This window comes from Moschus berezovskii, chromosome 2 (genome assembly GCF_049115385.1).
Source record: "Moschus berezovskii isolate FMDL1 chromosome 2, NW_MosBer_1.0, whole genome shotgun sequence".
Taxonomy (NCBI): domain Eukaryota; kingdom Metazoa; phylum Chordata; class Mammalia; order Artiodactyla; family Moschidae; genus Moschus; species Moschus berezovskii.
The window spans coordinates 108,536,338-108,558,725 of record NC_142461.1 but is presented as its reverse complement, the minus strand read 5'-3'; the positions used below and the strand labels follow the sequence as shown (position 1 = coordinate 108,558,725).

The following is a 22,388-nucleotide window of genomic DNA, read 5'->3' as shown; positions in this document are numbered from 1 at the left end:
TCAGTCCTTCCAATGAACACCCAGGATTGATCTCCTTTAGAATGGCAAATTTCTAAATTCAGCAACAACTTAATAAAGGAAGGAGGATCAATGACATTTTCTTGTATCTGACTTTCTTCCTTTTGAAAATCAGTTTTTATTTAGGTTTTCTAACTACTTGAGGGATTAATAAATCACATGACATTTATTGTTTTTTATTCAACTAGCTTTAAATAACATCATGAAAGCTACTTTCTTTCTATCAAACTAAAAATATTTCCTTAAAATTTTAAGTGGTTTACTAAAAACATGAAAGCATTTATCTTCTGAATAATTACAAATAAAAACTTAATTGTTACAACATTGCAATTCAACTATGCGTGGCAGTGTTAGTCACTCACTCTTGTCCGACTCTTTGTAACCCCATAGACTGTAGCCTGCCAGGCTCCTCTGTCCATGGAATTCTCCAGGCACTACTGGAGTGGGTAGCCGTTCCATTCTCCAGGGGATCTTCCCAACCCAGGGACAGAACCCAGATCTCCTTCATTGCAGATAGATTCTTTGCCATCTGAGCCACCATACTTCAATAAAATGAAATTGTAATAAATTATAATTGTGTTACAGAATACTACAAATTGAATGGCAATAATTCTATTTTTATTTATTTATTTTTGTATGCTTTCAGGTTTCATTGGTCAGTTTAACAGCAAATGCCTTGGGTTACTCAGAACTTGGTGCCATCAAATCTCTCAGGACACTAAGAGCTCTGAGACCTCTAAGAGCCTTATCACGATTTGAAGGGATGAGGGTAAGACCCATGAAAGAACATGAAGTATTGTATATAGCCAAAATTAAACTAAATTTTAAGAAAGGAAAATTCATGCATGCAAAAGGAATGGCAAATCCTTGCAAAATTGCTACTTTATCTTTTTATCTGTTGCATATTTACTTCTAGGTGATATGCAAGAGAACTTAGGCCTCCTTTGAAATGATATAATATCATTTATCTGCTGTGCTCATTAAAATGACTTTATTTCTTAATCCATTTTGGGAGTTTCCTTCGAAACCTGTACACAAAAAAGCAGATGCAATATTAAAGTACTGTGTGTCATGATGATGATGATAATAATCAACTAAAATAAATCCTACATCATGTGGTTCTCATTTGTGATGGTCTAAACTGTGTTCAATGAGTTTTACTGAAAATAATATGAATCTTGCCTAAATATAAAAGAAAAAAAACTTAAATTGTCAAAATTTTGTCTTTACAATGCCAAAGTTAGCCTTATTTAAATGTTCAAGGGTAGATATTAAAAGTTAACTGAATTTCAGTTTTCAAAAAGTTATATTAATATAACCTCAACCTGTAACTGTATTAATCTTAATTTATATAAACAGTAATATCTACTTTAAGATTATATATAAGTGCTAAGTTGCTTTAGTCATGTCCAATTCTGTGTGACCCTATGGACTGCAGCCTGCCGAGTTCCTCTGCTCATGGGATTCTTCAGGCAAGAATACAGGAGTGGGTTGCCGTTCCCTTCTCCAGGGCATCTTCTGAACCCAGGGATAGAACCCAGGTCTGCATTGCTGGTAGACTCTTTGCCATCTGAGCCACCAGTCTTATGAGATCCTCACATTTTTACTAAAATGTTACTGAAATTCTCTTCAGGATATGTGAAAATAAAGTTTATTTTCCACTTAAAATAGAGAAAAATATCATTTTTATATATTCTACTTGAAAGGATTTTTTAATGTTTTTTTAAAACATTTGATTGGAAGTCACATTTGAAAAGGTGCTTCCCAGGTGGTGCTACTGGTAAAGAACTTGCCTGCCAATGCAAGAGACTTAAGACCTGGGTTCGATCCCTGGGTTGGGAAGATCCCCTGGAGAAGGGAGTGGCAACCCATCCACTGTTCTTGCCTGGAGAATCCCCATGGACAGACGAGCCTGATGGGCTACAAGTCCATAGGGTCGCAAAGATTTGAATATGACTGAAACCACTTAGCATGCATGCACATTTGAAAAGTTTTCTGAAATCTGAACAGTTCTAAAGATTTGAGGCTCTTATAATTATTTCACGTTTGACCTTTTGTAAGTTGATTAAATCCATGAATCCAAAAGCCAGACATTTTCATATTTAACACCTTACTTGCAAAACAATACAAGGCCCTGTGGGCCTTTAATTTTTATGGAAAGGACCTTCTCTATAATTTTGATCAATAATGTTTTTTATGCTGTAGGGGAGGCCAATTTTTGAAACTTGAAGTTTGAAAAACATAAACTCATTATAGATACTGATAGGAGATGAACTCATCATTTAAATTATCACACTTACGAATATAGTTCTTGCCTCATAATGACAGCATGATACAACCCTAAAATGGCTGATGGTTTCAACATGTATTTGGCATTGTAAAGACAAAGTAACCTGATTATTGATTCTATTTGCGTGTGTTTGTTTCTGGTGTTTGGAATTTTTGACTTCGTTAAAAATATAAACATATATGCTGGTGAGGATGGAAATAATAATGATGATTATAATTTAGAAGTGAGCTTTGAATATATTCAGAAACTCTCATTTTATTCTTTTCCCTAGTAGCATAAAATCACAATGGCTATGTCAAAGCGTAAATCAGACTCATTTTATTTTCGTTGTTTTGTCGCTTTTTCAAAGCATGTGCTTTAATGCAATATTACCAAGTAAAGCATGTCATGTAGTGCTTGATAAGAAGTTAGAAAGTGAGAAATAAATTATCATCACTTTGCCCTTTATGTTTTGCATGTCTTATGCACATTTCTGGCTGACAGCTTTGAAACATTTATTGTATTTCAAATTTCCAGTCCAAATTTTTCAACTTGTAAAATTGAACTGAGTGAATTGATGTCAGGAATAACTGGAGTAAAATACATTTTGTATTTTCAATTTCCTTATCTAGGAAATCTTAAATATCTTCTTTTTTTTTTTTTCAAAAGAACTCAAGTCTTGATTGATAGGGAAACAGACAGAGAGCATCATATACAAAAAGTAACACCAACTGTTCTGTCATATCAGATTTCTAACTAATAACAAACTATATATTTCTATTTTGTATAGGATAATCTTGCTCCAACTTGGATGGGGGGGAGCGCTGGCTCCGCCCCTCAGCCCTTTGTTATGGGTACTGTATTACCCCTTTTGCTTCCTTTCATCCGTTCACTGTGGCTTTGTGTCGTGGGATGAGGGAGGGGTTGGGAGGGGTACTATTGTACCACAGTAAGAAAAATACAATATTTACATTCTAATCCCCTATTTTCAATTGCCTTAACTTTTCTTTTGAGAAAAATACCTTTTGTGAATTTACCCTCTGTGGATTTGAAGCCCAGCTGTTGATATCCTTATTAAGTTTCACTGAATCTGATTAGATGTGTGTATATCGAGTTATCCATTTATGGGGAGAATATCTATATGATTGGTGATGGGGGGGACCCTGGTTCAGAATGGTTGAATAAAATTTTTAACTTGTCAAGTTGAATGATGCTCTTTGAGTCATTTAAAAGGACCCTTGCTATTTTCGACATTGGTCTGAGTCCTGAAAATTAATATCAAGTTACCAACAGTGGCTTCTTGCCTTGTTGATCTGTGTGAGCAGATGCTGGAGTGTAAAAATCCCAGGTTTCATAGACTGGAATTGATTGTGTGATCATTCTCATGTCTTATTAAGTGTAAGTTTATAGGGGTTATTTTCCAAATGCAAAAAAACAAAAACATATTAAGATAGAGTTGACTGACCAAATGTGATTTGTGTTTTAAATAGGAAAAGTAAATTTGAAAGGATCCACTTATTTGAATTATACAGACAACACCCACCTAGAAATAAAATATCATGTGTATTAAGATAGTATTTAATGCATAAACTGACTTCATAGAATACATCGCTCCCAACTAACCTCTTAGTGTCTTAGAAGACAGCACAGTGAACACCTAAATAAAAATGGATCTGCTACCGCTGTGCTGTGCTCAGTTGTGTCTGACTCTTTGTGACCCCGTGGACTGTAGCTCACTAGTCTCCTCTGTCCATGGGATTTCCCAGGCAAGAATACTGGAATGGGTCACCATTTCCTCTTCCAGGGAATCTTCCCCATCCAGGGATCAAACCCACATCTCCTGTTTCTCCTGCATTAGCAGGCAGGTTCTTTACCAGTGAGCTACCTGGGAAGCCCCACATTTTGTTTATTCTTAAAGTTTGGGATAATGTGCAAGGATGATAGTTATTTCTGAGGGAGAGAAAAAGTTAGAATTTTTGTTTGGGCAACCCACTCAAGTACTCTTGCCTGGAAAATCCTGTGGAGAGAGGAGCCTGGTAGGCTGCAGTCCATGGGGTCGCTAGGAGTCAGACACAACTGAGCGACTTCACTTTCAATTTTCACTTTCATGCATTGGAGAAGGAAATGGCAACCCACTCCAGTGTTCTTGTCTGGAGAATCCCAGGGACGGGGGAGCCTGGTGAGCTGCTCTCTATGGGGTCGCACAGAGTCGGACATGACTGAAACGACTTAGCAGCAGCAATTGATATATCTTATCTCTCAATAATAATTACCTTAAGTAAATCCCACAACACAAATGAAAACATTAGGTTTTTAAAAGATTTTATACTTTTCTTCATACTTTAAAAGGGGTGATTTCTACTTTGCCTACTTTTGATTTTTATTCACAGTCTTTTCAGTATTTTGATTAAAGAGGCAGTAGAATCCACGAGTAGTATTGACTTGAAGTTCAAATGCAATTTATTTAGGCAAGAGGACATTTCTGCATGTATCAAAATTCCTAACATTGATTTGCATTTTTAATTGTCAATTTCTCATTTGGTGTTGATTTACTTAAAAAGGAGATAACGAACCAGAGACAGTTTCTATAACAGTGAGTTATGCTAAAATACAGAAGGTCTATAGGATAATGCTGTGCAAAATGGTTGTGAGGAGAAGCACCTCTAGTGTTTATTCATTAAGATAGTTCCTTTCTTCTAAACCTCCTTTGATGCAGCCTGAAACCTCAATCTATTCTTTCCAGTTGATTAGTCCAGTTCTGCTTAGTGCCTTCACCACCTGGAAACCAATTACTGCAGTTCCCTGGAGCCAGAAAGGAGTTAATACACCTCTCTCTGTGCTGAAACAAGAGAGGGCTTGGGTCTCTTGGGATGTGAGTCCTTTCTCATATCCTTCATTGTCTAATTTAATGAAATTTTAAGAATAGATGGACCTCTGTAGAGTAAGTCCTTTTATCTTATAAAAATAAACCTTTTCTCTGTACCAAATGTATGCGAACATTGTAAATGTATCTCAAAACATGCTACTGCAGAGCACTTGCTTGTGTCATGTATTACATAGAGTTAATTTGAATGCAAACTGAATCCCCAGTTTCAAAGGAAACCCCGCAGACTTATTAGCTAACCCCACATCTTTTGTGTACAGTTCTTTATTCTCATTCCTATATCTAGAAATAACATTTAAAATTTGTTTTGATCAATAAATACTAAGCTAACCTTTACTTCATTCATTCAATCACCATTTTTATAGTCCTATATTCAAAGTACTCAGAGCCTTGGAAAATTCACAAATATAATTTTTTATCTGAAGTAAAGAAAAAGCCTACCATCTGTGAAGATTACAGGAATGCAATTAACTCTAGTACAGAGCAGTCTGGGTAGCAGATAAGTAGGAGCAACTCTAGGGACAGTTAGTGCAGTGGAGTGGAAGAAGCACTAGATGCCACTCGTGGTCTACATTCTGAACTGAAGCTGGCTTAGCTCATTTTTCTCATTTGCCAAATGAGAATGCAGTAGTAAAGTATCTCTATAGTCCTGTCCAGTGCTAGAATTCTGATTTTTTAATTCAAAAGAGGAAACATCTCTATCTTGGAGGCTAAACTGAGTGGAAGTGAGGCTTCATGACAAAAGTGCTGCTTGAAATACAGCTAGTGAGAAGAAAAGTGTTTCAGAAGAGGAGGAATTGGACAAGGAATTTCAAAGGAAATGGTGTCTCAACTCTCTGGTAATGTTATTTGCATATGGTGACTACATTAGTTGGATTGGCATGAAGGCTAGGTAGCTAGTGAAGTTAAAACTAGACATGTAGATTGAGGAGTGATTTGAACATCAAGGTAAGGCAAATATTTGATAATTAGTGAAAAGTCATTAAATAACTTTAAATGAGAGTTGAAGAAAATTCATCTTACGTGAATTAAAAGAAAGAGACAACTGGAAGACAATAGTACAAGTTGGTAGTAACAGATGTCAGAACTAGATGGTGATCATGAAGATGGAGAAATGATAAAGGTGAAAAAGGTTTTGAAGAAAAATGTGAGACCTGCAGATGGATATGAAAAGAATTCAAGAAATAGGTATAGGTAATCAGTGTTCTGCTCATGGCCTAAGCTGGGTGTTGTAGGTTTTAAAATAAAAGCCTATTTTAATGTGTGCTTTGTGTATACACAGTAGAAGCAGCGTTTTCATCTGGATGGTAGGCAAAATATTTGGAAAAGGAGAGGAATAATAACTTGATTTCAGTTTTCAAATCTTGAATCCAAAGAAATCTAAGTGTATCCACATGTTTAAAGTGAAGTATAAAATAAAAACATTCATTCAATTGTATTAATACGGATGGCCACATGAGCTAAGGTGAGAGGCCATGTGTCAACTTGGTAGGCTTGCATAGCTCACACCATCTGGATCTGCCTGGATAACTCAGCTGACTTCATTGTTTCATTCTCATTCCCCTCTTTGTCATTAATGTTTTTACTTCCTTTGGCCCACTTATCACACTGTGTTGTAATTCCAGAAGGCCTAGCATTCTTGATAGACTTTAATCACAGCTCAGAAGCATAAGGAATTGCTTCATCTATTCTTGTTTTCAGACAGTCAAAAAATTTGTTCTAAAAACACATTGGTATCAAATGGCAGGTAGAAGATATTTTGATGCCTGTTGTTTCTTTTAGATCAGGTTGACAAGAATGATAGGAGTACACAGGTAGAATTCAATTTAGCTATGAATGTTCAAGTCTGAGGCATCATCTGCTACTTAGGAGCATATTAGGGCCTGTCTTTCTCTCTTAGCTATTCATGTGTATCTGCAAAGGGAACTATAGAGAAGGAAGCAAAGACAGCCATCCCTACAGTGTTGCTAAATATTAAAACACAGATTTTTGACTTGTGGTCCAGGAATAAAGATAAAAAGGGCAAAAACGCTTCCATTAAAAAAAAAACACGGTAGATAATTATTTAGCACAGTACTTGATGTAATCACATCAGATTTGGGCACTGTCACCCCAAATATGGCATCTCTCCTTTTCTTATTTTCCTAAGAAACTGATTTCTACTATGTTTCATTTAAAATAAGTTTATCAAATTAAACTCAGTAAATGAAACAGCTGATATGACTGGAGCTTGAAATAAGCTATGTGATGATCTAATGAAATACATGATGCTAAATTGTCTTGCTTCTTATGCAAAAATTATTATTAGTCATAGCGATGCATGAATAATTAAGGACAAAATTATTTAGGTATTTATATTTTTATATTTATACACCTGAATTTTTTTAGTTTATTAAAATATATCAGTCTATCAAATCAACTCTTGCCCCAATATTTTAGTTTCATTCTTTAATATATTGCTTTGTTTAATGAGTTAATCTTCTCTGATAGGATTTCTTACTCCTCTTTTTCTAATAAACAAATTTTATGGCTTCATCTGGCAGCAAATGCCTCTGATTTTGTTTTCCCTTTAACCTTTTAGTACTTTCTCCTCTCTTTTAAAATACTTTTTATCTTCGTTATATTATCTATATTCATTTCTCTAAATGTATGCTTATGAAAGAATATATTTCATTTTAAGGCTTTTTTATTTTGCTTTTAAATATCTTAGAATAGTCTTGATATTTAAAAAAAAATAGAATCACTAAAGATTACTAGGGGGATAATGTTTTTTCTTTTAACCAACGAGAATTCTGACTTTTCTTTCTTTCCATTTGTGTATTAGGTGGTTGTGAATGCCCTTTTAGGAGCAATTCCATCCATCATGAATGTACTTCTGGTTTGTCTTATATTCTGGCTAATTTTCAGCATCATGGGCGTAAATTTGTTTGCTGGCAAATTCTACCACTGTGTTAACACCACAACTGGTGACATGTTTGACATCAACGAAGTGAATAATCATTCTGATTGCCTAATACTGATAGAAAGAAATGAGACTGCCCGATGGAAAAATGTGAAAGTAAACTTTGATAATGTAGGATTTGGGTATCTCTCTTTGCTTCAAGTTGTAAGTGAACACTCTTTTCTCTGAAATGTGTTTATTGTCTGGAATAATAACAAAGTGATGACATACAGCTGTTGTGCAGTACAAAGAAGAAAATTTTTTATCCCTTTTTCTAATTTTGATTTATTAGTACAAGTTTATGAGCCCAGATGGGTGGAAGTGTCAGTATATTTGAACAGTCCAGACATAGTTGATAGTGGCCAGGTATTTGTTATTCTCCTATTATTCTCTCTTCCCATATGAACAAGTTGATGACTAAATCAACAAATTTGCTAATATTTTTCCTATTGCAATTGGAAATCTTGTTTCACTGATGGATCACCCCCTCCCCTCAAACACGCACCCTAAACACACCTGATTGGATTGTAACAAATTGGTGAGAATTAATTGCTACTGAGTTATATCATTTGGATTGAAGATTGGGTAATGATATTTAGGCTTTAGTATTAGATCCTCATGGTGAAATGGAATAATACCAGGTAGCACTCAGAAGCAGAAATGAAACACAAGCAGCTGTTATCCCATTGCAAATGGCCTTTAGTACAATTACAGAAGTCTTTTTTTCCTCTAAATAGTAATGTTTTCACTACTGGGTCTCTAAGATTGAAAAACCATTCACAATGTATAAAACATGGTGGCTTCTTGAACATTTTCATTTGATGCAGCTTCTGACTGCAGCTCCATCACAAAGCAGTGGATAAAAAGAGCCCAGAGTATTTGAAAAACATTGTAAAAATACAGTTCTATTTTGGCCACTGAAAACTGGTATTTAAAAAAAAAACTGCATAAGTGTGTTCCTGTGGTTCTATAGTCCTTAGGGCAGAAGTCTATTTTATTTCACCAGGGTTCTGTTTCCAACCGTTCAACCAGGAGATTGAGCAAGCAAGCAAACTTGCACTGATCAAAATCCTCCTGCGTCTCTTTCAGAGCACTGTGATTCTTTCGCAAGTTCTTTCTACCTTCTTGTTAGAAATTCTTATCTCTCTTGTAGATGTTTCTGACTTACTCTAAACGTTCATGGAATTAAAATAGAGATTTTTAATATTTGGACAAGTATGATTTCTTTGAATATTATAGTAGACACATGATGGTATTTCCTTGGGCATTTACCCTAACCCTTAACTGATAACCACATTTGTAAATATCACTAATGTATATCACTTCCTCTATAAAATTGAGAAAGAAAAATTGAAAATTTCAAGCAATCCCTTAAAATGCTAGGGTAAAGATGCTGCACAAAGCCAGTAAATAAATTCTGCTACCAAAGTACTGATTTACACTTGGCTATATATAGAGTCATCTCTCTGTTGGTTAGCAAATTCATTGAAATGGTTCCTTGGATCACCTTTTACTGCTTTTGTACCTAGTATGTAATGAACTTGTTGTGTCATTGACCTCAGCCACTGACACATTCAAAATTTCCCTCTTTGATAGACAAATAAGTTCTGTTTTCTAGCTAAGAGTCTTTACTTTTTCTTCATTGCCATCACAAGCACCCATACTTGACTAACTTCCCATGACATCTACCACTTCATAAGTGTTAGTGTTACAAAAACAAAGATGTGTTAAGATACAGATGCTGAAAGCTTTTTGCTAGACTTTCTGACTAAGGAATAATCCTCTCAGGTCCATAGTGTTCAAAACTCATATTCTAGAACAAGTATCAAGTTACTATAAATTATTACACTTGGAATACCAAGTGTCTACTGTACTATTTTCACTTTTCTTACCCAAAATAACTCACTCTCATCAAAAATTGCAGAAAAAAAAGTGTAAGATAGGATTATTTCTGATGTTATGCTTCAAAATTCTTAAAATGTTAGCTGCAAGTGACTTTTTGGATACCTGTATGATCTTTAGAGTGTTACAATCAAGAGAAATCGTAAGCTTTCAGTCACTTTGAATACCTTGTAGATAGATTTTAGTGGATGATCATCAGGTCTAAGATGTAGTAGTTTTGCTGCTATGAACATTGCCAGATGTGTTGGCATTTGTAAGACTTTCTAAAAGTATTCCACCAAATCTTGATAGCACTTTAAACTGCATGATTCCATTAACTAAAGAACTGAAAAGTATTTGTCAGTTGGTTGTCAAGCAGGAGGATATATCAAAGGACCATTCTATTCATTATAAATGGTCGAGAAATGAAGAGACTTACTGAGATATTGTTGGTCCAAAATCCATGTAAAATTTGTTTTGAGATGTCTTTTTTAAATGTTCCTTTTAAAGAAATATATCAGTAAGGATATTTATTAAATATGGGGTCTGAATTATTTTTACCCCAAAGTAAAACATGCATGTCCTTTTTAATAGGCCACATTTAAGGGATGGATGGATATAATGTATGCAGCAGTTGATTCCAGAAATGTAAGTATTCTTTACATTCTAAGTCTTTTCACAATATTGATTTGACATTAAAAATAATTTAACAGAGGATAGCAGCTAAATGGAATGATTTTACAATGATTTTTTAAAAAGAAAAAAGTATGAGTCAATACTCAAGTATAGCAGTAGCATGCAGGCACACAGCAGTATTTATCAGAAATCTTACTAAGATACATCAAAACAGAAGTGCAACTAAAGTAACACAGTCATATATTTAACAACTAACAAATATCGTTCTATTCACTATTTTTCTATTTTGTTTCCTTTCAATCTATCAATTACATACTCATTAATAATTTTGGCATGATAGAACAAATGTGAAGAAATATGTGATTGCCATCCGTAGTTTACCCTCCATATTGGACAAGTTAAGGATGTTGTCTAGGCAGTGTAAGATTTCTGTAACAGTCACTTTAAAATCCATTCCTTTATGTGATGATACACTGTGCTCAGTCACTTCAGTCATGTCTGACTCTTTGTGACCCTATGGATTGTAGCCCACCAGGCTCCTCTGTCCATGGGTTTCTCCAGGCAAGAACACTGGAGTGGTTGCCCTTCTCTTCTCCAGGGGATCTTCCTGACCCAGGAAATGAACCTGTGTCTCCTGCGTTGTAGGCGGATTCTTTACCACTGAGCCATGTGGGAAGCGCCCTTTATACAATCCATAAATATACTGGAGTCTTTACAGATACTGTTATCATTTCTATGATCAACAGTTTCCTTTAAGTTTCTATCACCTAAGACCTACTTTTTTGATTTCTCCTACTACAGCCTTTTTTAGACTTCAAGAAGAGAATTAAAATCCATGCTCATTCCAAATCTGCTCTTCAAATTTTGTACAATTTAGTATTTTCTATCTTTCTATTCTTAGGTCCCATCTGTTTAGCCTGTAATCATGATGGATGACCTTTGCCCCCGTAATCTTTAAACTGACCTAAGAAGCTCCCTTTTATCTTTCTTGATGTACATTTTCCATAAATGATTCTAGTTTTGTGTTGAGTACCTTCCTGATATCCTCCAGAGCTATTTTACTTTGTTATTATTTTGTTCTGTGTGTTTGGTTGCTTTTTAACTCTAATATCTTTAGGAGGACATGAATATATTAGGGCACTGTTTAGTAGTGACTCCTTTATGTCTTTGTTACATGCTAAGTAAAAGCTCAAATGCTTATTTCTCATGAGTACACTCTAGAGATTAAATTACTGGTTGAGGATTTAGCAGATGGCATGTCCAGTTGGATGCTAAGTCCCCTTCAGTCAGATCTGACTCTTCTCAATCCTATGGACTGTAGCCCACCAGGCTCCTCTGTCCATGGGATTTTCCAGGCAAGAAGACTGGAGTGGGTTGCCATGCTCTCCTCCAGGGGATCTTCCCAACCCAGGGATCGAACCCAAGTCTTTAACGTCTCATGCATTGGCAGGCAGGTTCCTTACCACTAGTGCCAGTTAATGTCTACTTAATCTGAAAAATTCAGTTTCTGTTACACTGTTATAGGCAGGGTCAAACGTCTAAATAAATAAATAACTCAATTCTTATTTGCTAAATAAATTCACACATCAGGAATGATTATTTTTAAACATAATCTACACATATTTACTGATGTAAAATGTTTTCACTAATAATTTTTAAAGTATCAAAATGCAGTACGTTAAAAATTGCCAAACTTAGTATACTACTGTCCAAATGCCAAGATATTGGTTGTGTTTGTAGTTAGAAAAAAAAATAATTTCGAAATCATTTTATGGTATTTTTTTACATAACACCTCATTTTTCACTTAAAAAATTATCCTAAAGGCCAATTTCAGAGATTGTTTTTAGAAGTAGCTGATTTTAGAGGAAATAAAAGTACTGCCTAAGGATTACTAAAAATTTTCTTATCTATTCTTATGAAAAAGCAACAATAACTTCCAACATCAAGTGTATTATAATGTCTTAAAAAATATTCTCCTTTGGTAGGTGGAACTCCAGCCTAAGTATGAGGAAAGTCTATACATGTATCTTTACTTTGTTATTTTCATCATCTTTGGGTCCTTCTTCACCTTGAATCTGTTTATTGGTGTCATCATAGATAATTTCAACCAGCAAAAAAAGAAGATAAGTATTTCTAATATTTTCTCTCCCACCAAGATAATAAATCATTTGGAGGGCTTTCAATACCAAATGAGTACTTTAACTCAGAAACCAAATAGGATTATATATTACAATCTATTTTTTGTATGGTTCCTCTCTGCCATTCACTGCCCATGTCTTTGCCAAGAATGACTGTGTTCCATATTTCTGTGCACAGGCTCACAAAATATCCTCTTTAAATAAAAAAAAAAAAAAACTTCAGGGGCCACATTTTCGCTTTTGGAAAAAAAAAAACAAACAACTAAAAAAGAACTGGAAGAGAACCCAGACATATACCTCTTTCCCAGACTCAGCTTATTGTTTTATTCCTATGACATCTCCCCTTAAAATATATTATCCAACAAAAACCTTTACAATGTAACAAATTATACATGAGATGTAAGCTTCTTCTGGTGCTTACTTTCACACTTTAAAATTCTTTATTGGCTCCTTTTATATATTCCCACTTCATTCTCCCTGATATTAATTATAAGCTATCAGTTCTAGCTTTGAATTGAAAGTTCTTTATTAATTAGTATCATTTATAAAGTCCACTTATTATCCTAATTATATATGTACATTATCATAAAATAGTAAAGAAATATCTTTTCTCAGGAATAACCATTATTCACATTTTATGTTTTTCTGTACAAACTTTTTCCGTACACATTCTTATTACTGAAATTATTTTATCTATAATTATAAATTATTTTTGACATAACATATATATTTCCCTTTTTAATACTTCATATATACATTATCATAATTCATAATTTACTTAACCATTTCCAAGTAGACTGATGGTATAGGTTAATTTTAACCTTTAAGGATTAAATAGTGCCTGGGCAAAACTCTTTGTGCCAAAAAAACTGGAGCCTTTAACGATTTCTTTAAGATAAATTCCCAGAGTAAAGTGTTTTGCTTTGCTACTCATACTGTCAATAACAGCATATGGCTGTGCTCAAATCACCACTGATTCACTAGCATCAAACATTCTCTCTGTTTTTTGATACTTGGTATTTGATATATGAAAATTGCATTTAATTTTTCATTTTCATGTCTTTTAAATATATTTTCAAGGGCTTTTTTTGCCATTTATATTTCTTCCTTCACGTACTGATCCCTCATCTCATTTGTTCAGTCTGTTTTCCTATTATATAACTGCTTTCATTGCATGAGGCTCTTTCACTATAGAACGTGTCCTCCTTTGTTATTACTAATATTACTCTGTCATCATTATCAAGCTATTTCATTTCACTTATTAGCCTGAATTCCAGTTGCCTGTCACATACCTGCCATACTTATGACATTGACTTTTCCCCTAACTCTTCTACCAACTTCCCCAGTTCCCTCTCTATTCTTTTGCTACAATTCTTGGCAGAGTGACAGTGGCTTTTTATGAGTAACTAAACCATCACACCATATAGCTACTTTAACTCTTTGCTACATGTGAATAAGAAAATCATTGTCTGAAAATTCTGAAAGACAGTGTGTCTAGTGTAAGGAACCAAGTATTTAGTGACTCAGTGAACCAAATAGTACTACTTCCTGAGTTTACAGTCTTGGGCAAATACTTAACCTCTCAGTTTGTGGGATTTTTTTCCTCCATAAAATAATAATAAAAATCATAAAGTCAATTTTGGATGATCGAAATAAATAAGATTATAGTATCTAAAACTAGTTTTAATTTTTCAATTTAAAATCTTAGGCAAATAATGCTAATTAGTTGAATTTTGTGTTTCCTTTTTTAATGGTCCCTTTTCTAAGTTTAACATTGAAAGAAGGAAGGTACACAGTTTTAACCAGTTTTTATTTTTCTTTTCTATACTTTGGAGGTCAAGACATCTTTATGACAGAAGAACAGAAGAAATACTATAATGCAATGAAAAAATTAGGATCAAAAAAGCCACAAAAGCCTATACCTCGACCAGGAGTAAGAAATACCAAATGATATGGGGGAAAATGTACAAAAACAAAAATTTGCCTGGTTTTTCTCACAGAAGAGATAGCAGCTAACATTTCTAGCAGCAAAGATTTCTCCCACTTTTCAGTTCAGTTTAGTTCAGTCGCTCAGTCATGTCCGACTCTCCGCGACCCCATGAATCACAGCACTCCAGGCCTCCCTGTTCATCACCAACTCCCGGAGTTCACTCAAACTCATGTCCATCGAGTAGGTGTTGCCATCCAGCCATCTCATTCTCTGTCATGCCCTTCTCCTCCTGCCCCCAACCTTTCCCAGCATCAGAGTCTTTTCCAGTGAGTCAACTCATCGCATGAGGTGGCCAAAGTATTGGAGTTTCAGCTTTAGCATCAGTCCTTCCAATGAACACCCAGGATTGATCTCCTTTAGAAAGGACTGGTTGGATCTCCTTGCAGTCCAAGGGACTCTCAAGAGTCTTCTCCAACACCACAGTTCAAAAGCATCAATTCTTCGGCATCAGCTTTCTTCACAGTCCAACTCTCACATCCATACATGACCACGGAAAAAAGCACAGCCTTGACTAGACGTCCCACTTTTAGAACAGCATTAATTCGTACATTTTATGGTAATGGTAAAATAATTTTTTACAGGAAGAGGCCAAAAGGAAAAAGAAGAAACAGAAAATGCACCTTTATTGTCAAGTCAATTAGAATTATACAACTAGAATTGAAATGAAAAGGCAAAAGACACATAGGCAGTGTTATGTGCACAAGAAACTTGACCATGTAACTCAAGAGTAGTTGCTGAGTAACATATATAGAGGAGTAAATCTTTGATAGGGTTCAGAAACAGTTTCCTATAGATAAACAAGTTGATGAACTATTAAGTGAAATAATACCTTACTTCCAGTTTATTTTTCATTAGAGGTACCAAGTATTTTGGAGATGAAAAGACTTCTAGTATCTAATATTCATATATAGTATATGAATATACTAGTATCATATATCTATTCTAGTATCATATATATGGCTATAAAGTTAGAAATTACTAATGCCTACAGAAGTCAGAGACAATAAGTACAATTCATGATGATAAGAAAAAGGTGTCATGTTTCCATGACAACCAATGAAACAACTGCTATGAAATAGAGAGCCTTGTCCCACATTCTGTTGATTTTTATGATGATGACGTGAGGTTAAAGCAACTTCTGGGGTGTACTGGGGAATAAAATGTTAATGAACATTCATATTCATATTGTGCTAGCCCACACTTGCTTTCTTGAGAATGATGTAAAACATACGCTGTCCTCTGTGAAGGCTCAACACTGAATGTAGAAATGAGTCAATTATGTGTAGGAAAAATGTAAGACAGAAGATATCCTCAAAGTTCCTCAGTGGCCTAGGGAAGTGTGTCAGACAATGGCCTGCAATAAATGACAGTGGCAAAATCACAGATCAGTGAAAAGCGCCATGAATTTTTGACATCAAAGCATAAGGAATGTCTTCTGGTTTGATTATCCCTGTGTAGACTCAGCATCTGTGTGTGACAATATCAGCAAAGACTGTTTGGTGGAAGAACATCAATATTGCCGCACAGGGACTTTAAACGCATAATGTTATAGCTGTGTCATGGGAATCCCAAGTTCCCTATAACAATTTTTTGAGAACAAGTCTAGTGGATTGTTAATAGAAATTATGTTTTGAAACTGCTGTATGGTCCAACTAATCATGGGAAATTCTAGTAAAACAAAATTAAGCAGATTTCTTAACCTCTCATAATATTAATACATTCTCATGCATTTTGGGCCTCTTAGAGTAGTGTATAATAGTATGCAGTGTTTCTTATCAGAAGTCCCTTTTTGACAAGGGATTGTTATTCTGTGGAATATATTTTGGTAAATAGTAATTTGGATAACTAAATTTAAAAACTTAAACGTGATACAAACCATCTTTCATGAAATTCAGAACCAGTGGTTCTTAGGTACAATCCTAGACAGTCAGTACAGAAACTACTTATATAGAAGTTCATGTGTAGAGGGAAACTCCTCTGTCACTAAAAGCTTTTCTGTTTCTCTACAGAACAAATTCCAAGGAATGGTCTTTGACTTCGTCACCAGACAAGTTTTTGACATCAGCATCATGATTCTTATCTGTCTCAACATGGTCACCATGATGGTGGAAACCGACGACCAGAGTGACTATGTGACTAGCATTTTGTCACGCATCAACTTGGTGTTCATTGTGCTGTTCACTGGAGAGTGTGTGCTGAAGCTCATCTCTCTCCGCCATTACTATTTTACCATAGGCTGGAATATCTTTGATTTTGTGGTGGTCATTCTCTCCATAGTAGGTAAGAAGTATTTCAAGCCTTTTAGCTCAATAAAAGAGCGATCACATTTAATTTAGAAGTCATCTGAGCACTCAGAGAAAACCACTGTGAAAAGTTGAATGTTTTTTATTCAGATGTGTTTGTCTTTCTTATCTGCTATACATTGAGTATTGTAACCTGTTCTATCCATTTTAGACTAGGTGTATTATTTGTCAATATAGTAAGGTCTCATTCATTTGAACTAGAAATGTGCTATTAACTAAATGTGCTATTAAGATTGAAATGTCTTTGACATGTTGAGGTTGAATAGTCTGTACAATATGTAAATGACTCTGTTGAAAAAAGGGCTAGAAATTTAGTCTGATACTAAGGAGAGACAGTACATCAGAGACATAGAGTCATTGGCATATAGATAAGAGTGGAAGCTGGTACTAATAAGGAAGAGTATAGAGTGAAAGAGTAAAGCTAAGAACAAAATGTCAGTGAAGACGGTAAGTTCTTTAATGCACAGTATCAGAGATTTTCTCAATTACCTTGGAATGTAAAATGATGCACAAAAGAAGTGATTTGGCATGGAACATCATTTCATCAGTCATACACTTCAAAGCCTGGAATGTCAACAGTTCATGTGAACAATAACTCATCTAATTGAATACACAACTCCAGCCCCAGTGAAGCGAAGAGGTCTGTCTGTGGGCCTACAGTATCCATTTTTTTTCCTAAAGTAGATGATATGATTGAGTAAATATTTTACTATCCAATATGGGGCACCTCTGTTGGGCAGACTTTTATGACATTCCCCCTCTGAAGAAGTTGATCTTTTATCCAACTTATATGTTGTGTGTACCCTTTGACCCCACAGCATTCTGTGGTGTAACTAGTTGGGGATAGGGTACTTAGTTGTGTTCACCTCTCTCTCTTTCTCTGTCTCTCCCTCTCTCATACACACACAAACATGCTCCTCACTTACTCTTTACAAAATGAGATGGTGTAATTCAAAGATACTTGGTTTCTTGAGCTCCTCTTCAGCTCATTCATTATTTCACTATTTCAAAGGTAAATGGAGAAAGAAACTTTAAGTAAGAGGGCTAAGACACAGATGTAGGAAACCAGAAAAAGCATCAGCTTAAATCCTTTTAGAAATGTACCAGAGCATATATAAATATACACATCTATATATGAATATTATAGTGGAAGCTTAGGAAGGCATCATGTTCATGGAGAGATGAAAATAGCATTCAAAACTACAGATACGTTTATATGGGGAAGGACTGAATACAGGTTATATGATTTAGTGTTTCAGAAAAAAATCATTGTGTTTACTGTATTTTTATAAACGTTTACATATACTGTCAGCTACTGCTCTTCAGACAGACTTGAATTTTTAACTTGTTTTATTAGATTCAGTCTTTGGATTTTCTGTAAGCTAAAACTAGTCTATAAATACCCCTTAAAGATAAAATGTACTATAACATCATTATTGAATACTATCTTAGTCACCTTGGGGTTTCCCAGGTGGTGCAGTGGTAAAGAATCCTCCTGCCAATGCAGGAGATGCAAGAAATGTGGATTTGATCCCTGGGTTGGGAAGACCCTGTGGAGGAGGAAATGGCAACCCACTCCAGTATTCTTGCCTGGAGAATCCCACAGACAGAGAAGCCTGGCATGTTACAGTCTGTGGGGTTGCAAAGAGCCGGACATGACTGAGTGACTAACACTTTCACTATACTTTTCAATTGAATTTTAGAACTCTGAAATTTACCTGTGAGCCTTAACAAAATTTGAGTATTAATTTAATGGATAACTTCTTCACTGGTTGGTACCTCATCTTTTTTGTCCATAGGTATGTTTCTGGCTGAGCTGATAGAGAAATATTTTGTGTCCCCTACCTTGTTCCGAGTGATCCGTCTTGCCAGGATTGGACGAATCCTGCGTCTGATCAAAGGGGCTAAGGGGATCCGCACGCTGCTCTTTGCTTTGATGATGTCCCTTCCTGCGCTGTTTAACATTGGCCTCCTGCTCTTCCTGGTCATGTTCATCTATGCCATCTTTGGAATGTCCAACTTCGCCTATGTTAAGAGGGAGGTTGGAATTGATGACATGTTCAATTTTGAGACCTTCGGCAACAGCATGATCTGCCTGTTCCAGATTACCACCTCTGCTGGCTGGGATGGATTGCTAGCACCTATCCTCAACAGTAAACCACCCGATTGTGACCCTAATAAAGTTAACCCTGGCAGCTCAGTTAAGGGAGACTGTGGGAACCCGTCTGTTGGGATTTTCTTCTTCGTCAGTTACATCATCATTTCATTTCTGGTCGTGGTGAACATGTACATCGCTGTCATCCTGGAGAACTTCAGTGTTGCTACTGAAGAAAGCGCAGAGCCCCTGAGTGAGGACGACTTTGAAATGTTCTACGAGGTTTGGGAGAAGTTTGATCCAGATGCCACCCAGTTCATGGAATTTGAAAAGCTATCTCAGTTTGCAGCTGCTCTTGAACCACCACTCAATTTGCCACAACCGAACAAACTCCAGCTCATTGCCATGGATTTGCCCATGGTAAGTGGTGATCGAATCCACTGTCTTGACATCTTATTTGCTTTTACAAAGCGGGTTCTGGGGGAGAGTGGAGAGATGGATGCCCTTCGAATACAGATGGAAGAGAGATTCATGGCCTCCAACCCATCAAAGGTCTCCTATCAGCCAATAACTACGACTTTAAAGCGAAAACAAGAGGAAGTGTCTGCTGTTATTATTCAGCGTGCGTACAGGCGCCACCTTTTAAAGCGAACTGTAAAACAGGCATCATTTACGTACAACAAAAATAAAATCAAAGGTGGGGCTAATCTTCTTGTAAAAGAAGACATGATAATTGACAGAATAAATGAAAACTCAGTTACAGAAAAAACTGATCTGACCATGTCCACAGCAGCTTGTCCACCCTCCTATGATCGGGTAACAAAACCAATTGTGGAAAAACACGAGCAAGAAGGCAAAGATGAAAAAGCCAAAGGGAAATAAACACAAATAAATAAAAATCACTGGGTGACAAATTGTTTACAGCCTGTGAAGGTGATGTATTTTTGTCAACAGGACTCCTTTAGGAGGTCAATGCCAAACTGACTGTTTTTACACAAATTTATTTAAGGTCAGTGCCTACAATCAGACAGTGACCCCTTGTCGGAAAACTGTGACTGTATAAAAGGGAGATGACCTTGACGGGAGGTTACTGTTCTCACTACCAGCTGACACTGCTGAAGACAAGAGACAAAATGGCTACGTAGACTGTAGGGACCAGTTCAAAGGGGTGCAAACCTATGATTTGGGGGTTGTTTAACACGAAAACACTGTAGTGTAGTAATTGTATCCACTCTTTGCATTTCGACTGCCACATTTGTCACGTTTTTACAAAATCTGTTAGTGGATTCATCTTTTTTTTAGTCCATATGTTGTTTATTATATGTGACTATTTTTGTAAATGGGGTTTCTGTTGGGAAATAGATTAAAGGACCTCTTTAACAAGTATGCCACTGGGGGTTATGGCAATCACATGGCCCTCCCATCTGCACAAAGATATGGTTTGCATGAGGGCATGCTACACTTAGAGATCATGCATGAAAAATGTCACAAGGAACACAATGAGCTCTTAAATTCCATCTATGTTTCTGGGAGGGGTAATTAGGTGATAATTGGAGGTGCTTTGCTGATCTTGTTTTGTCAAATCCAACCCCTAGACCAAGTATGTCATTTTAGGCGGATAGCCCATTAAATCTTAGCAGGTGCAAACTTCACTCAAATGTCACGAATCTTAAGTGTTACATTTCTGTTTATTGTATTTAAAAAATACTGAATAATGAGTATTGCTTCTCCCTTAAAGACGGAATTGACCAAAAGAACCTTTTATAAATTTCTGCTTAATCCTGCACTTTGTTTAGCCATCTTCAGCTCAGTAAGGTTGACAATGTATATGTTAATGAAATGCTATTTATTATGTAAATAGTCATTTTACCCTGTGGTGCACGTTTGAGCAAACAAATAATGACCTAAGCACAGTATTTATTGCATCAAATATGTACCACAAGAAATGTAGAGTGCAAGCTTTACACAGGTAATATAATGTATTCTGTATCATTATAGATAGTTTGGATGCTATGAATGCATGTTTCTATTACCATGCTGCTGTATCTGGTTTCTCCCACCGCTCAGAATCTCATTTGTGAGAAACCATATGTCACTCGTAAAAGTCAAAGAAATTGTTCAACAGATCTCATTTATTTAAGTCATTAAGCAATAGTTTGCAGCACTTTAACAGCTTTTTGGTTATTTTTAAATTCTAAGTGGATAACATATGGTGTATAGCCCGATTGTACAGACATGTTTAAAAAAAAAACACTGCTTAACCTGTTAAAATGTGTTTAGAATTTTATAAGCAAATATAAATACTGTAAAAAGTCATTTTATTTTATTTTTCAGCATTATGTACATAAATATGAAGAGGAAATTATCTTAAGATTGATATCACAATCACTTTCTTACTTTCTGTCCATAGTACTTTTTCATGGAAGAAATTTGCTAAATAAGAAATGAACACAAGACTGGGTAGTTGTAGATTTCTGCTTTTTTATTACATTTGCTACTTTTAGATTATTTCATAATTTTAAGGGGCAAACATAGATTCACAACTGACATCCAAATTATGCTTTGCAATTGGAAAAAAGGTATAAATTTTTATTTACATTTTTGGTAGTGCCTATACTAACTGATTGAAGGTAGTGTTTATTTTTCATCTGTGTCTTTTTTTTCCTACTTCTGTTTATGTTTCCATTTATTTGAAGTCATGCTGCTCTAGATTGCTCTAAATATAATGTGGGTTTCACAATTTTTTTTTCCCCACAAGAACAGAGAGTAGTGAACTTATGTAGTCAATTACATCAGGATATTTTGTGTTTCTTACAGAAGCAAACTGTAGGCACCTCTTTTTCTTAAAACTACTTAGAATACTTAAATTGTATTCGTGAACTGCATGCTGGAAAATGCTACTATTACCCTAAATGATGCTAACCAACATTAAAAATGTGCAAACTAATAAAGATTACATTTTTTATTTTATTGTTTGACCAGTTACTTTTGGTTAACCATGTTGTGTAACAAGATAAGCTTTGTTCTACAGATTGAGGGAGAAGGGGAGCTACACACACACACACGCACACCCACACACACATACCCACCCACCCACCCACCCATCCGGGCTGAGAGCAAGAAAACTTGAGGTAAGAATGAGACTGGAGGGAGTGGCCTACCAGGGACTACAAGCAGCAGGTTATAAACAGGAGGCTCCAGCAGAACAAGAAGCAAGGGTACGTGGCCACTT

General features: G+C 35.6%; 1 protein-coding gene across 6 annotated transcripts in view; it reads left to right on the top strand.

Moving 5' to 3' along the window:
• The window catches only part of LOC129538674 (sodium channel protein type 1 subunit alpha), an 88,391-nt gene extending 68,353 nt beyond the window's left edge, over positions 1-20,038 (top strand). For all 6 annotated transcript variants that reach the window (XM_088829843.1, XM_088829841.1, XM_088829836.1 and 3 more), the window contains exons 20-26: positions 665-787; positions 7,996-8,277; positions 10,588-10,641; positions 12,616-12,753; positions 14,597-14,701; positions 16,768-17,038; positions 18,861-20,038. In XM_088829843.1, the coding sequence (XP_088685969.1) occupies positions 665-787; positions 7,996-8,277; positions 10,588-10,641; positions 12,616-12,753; positions 14,597-14,701; positions 16,768-17,038; positions 18,861-20,038 (2,151 nt within the window). The remainder of the gene's footprint in view (positions 1-664; positions 788-7,995; positions 8,278-10,587; positions 10,642-12,615; positions 12,754-14,596; positions 14,702-16,767; positions 17,039-18,860) is intronic.
• Positions 20,039-22,388: the final 2,350 nt, after the last annotated feature.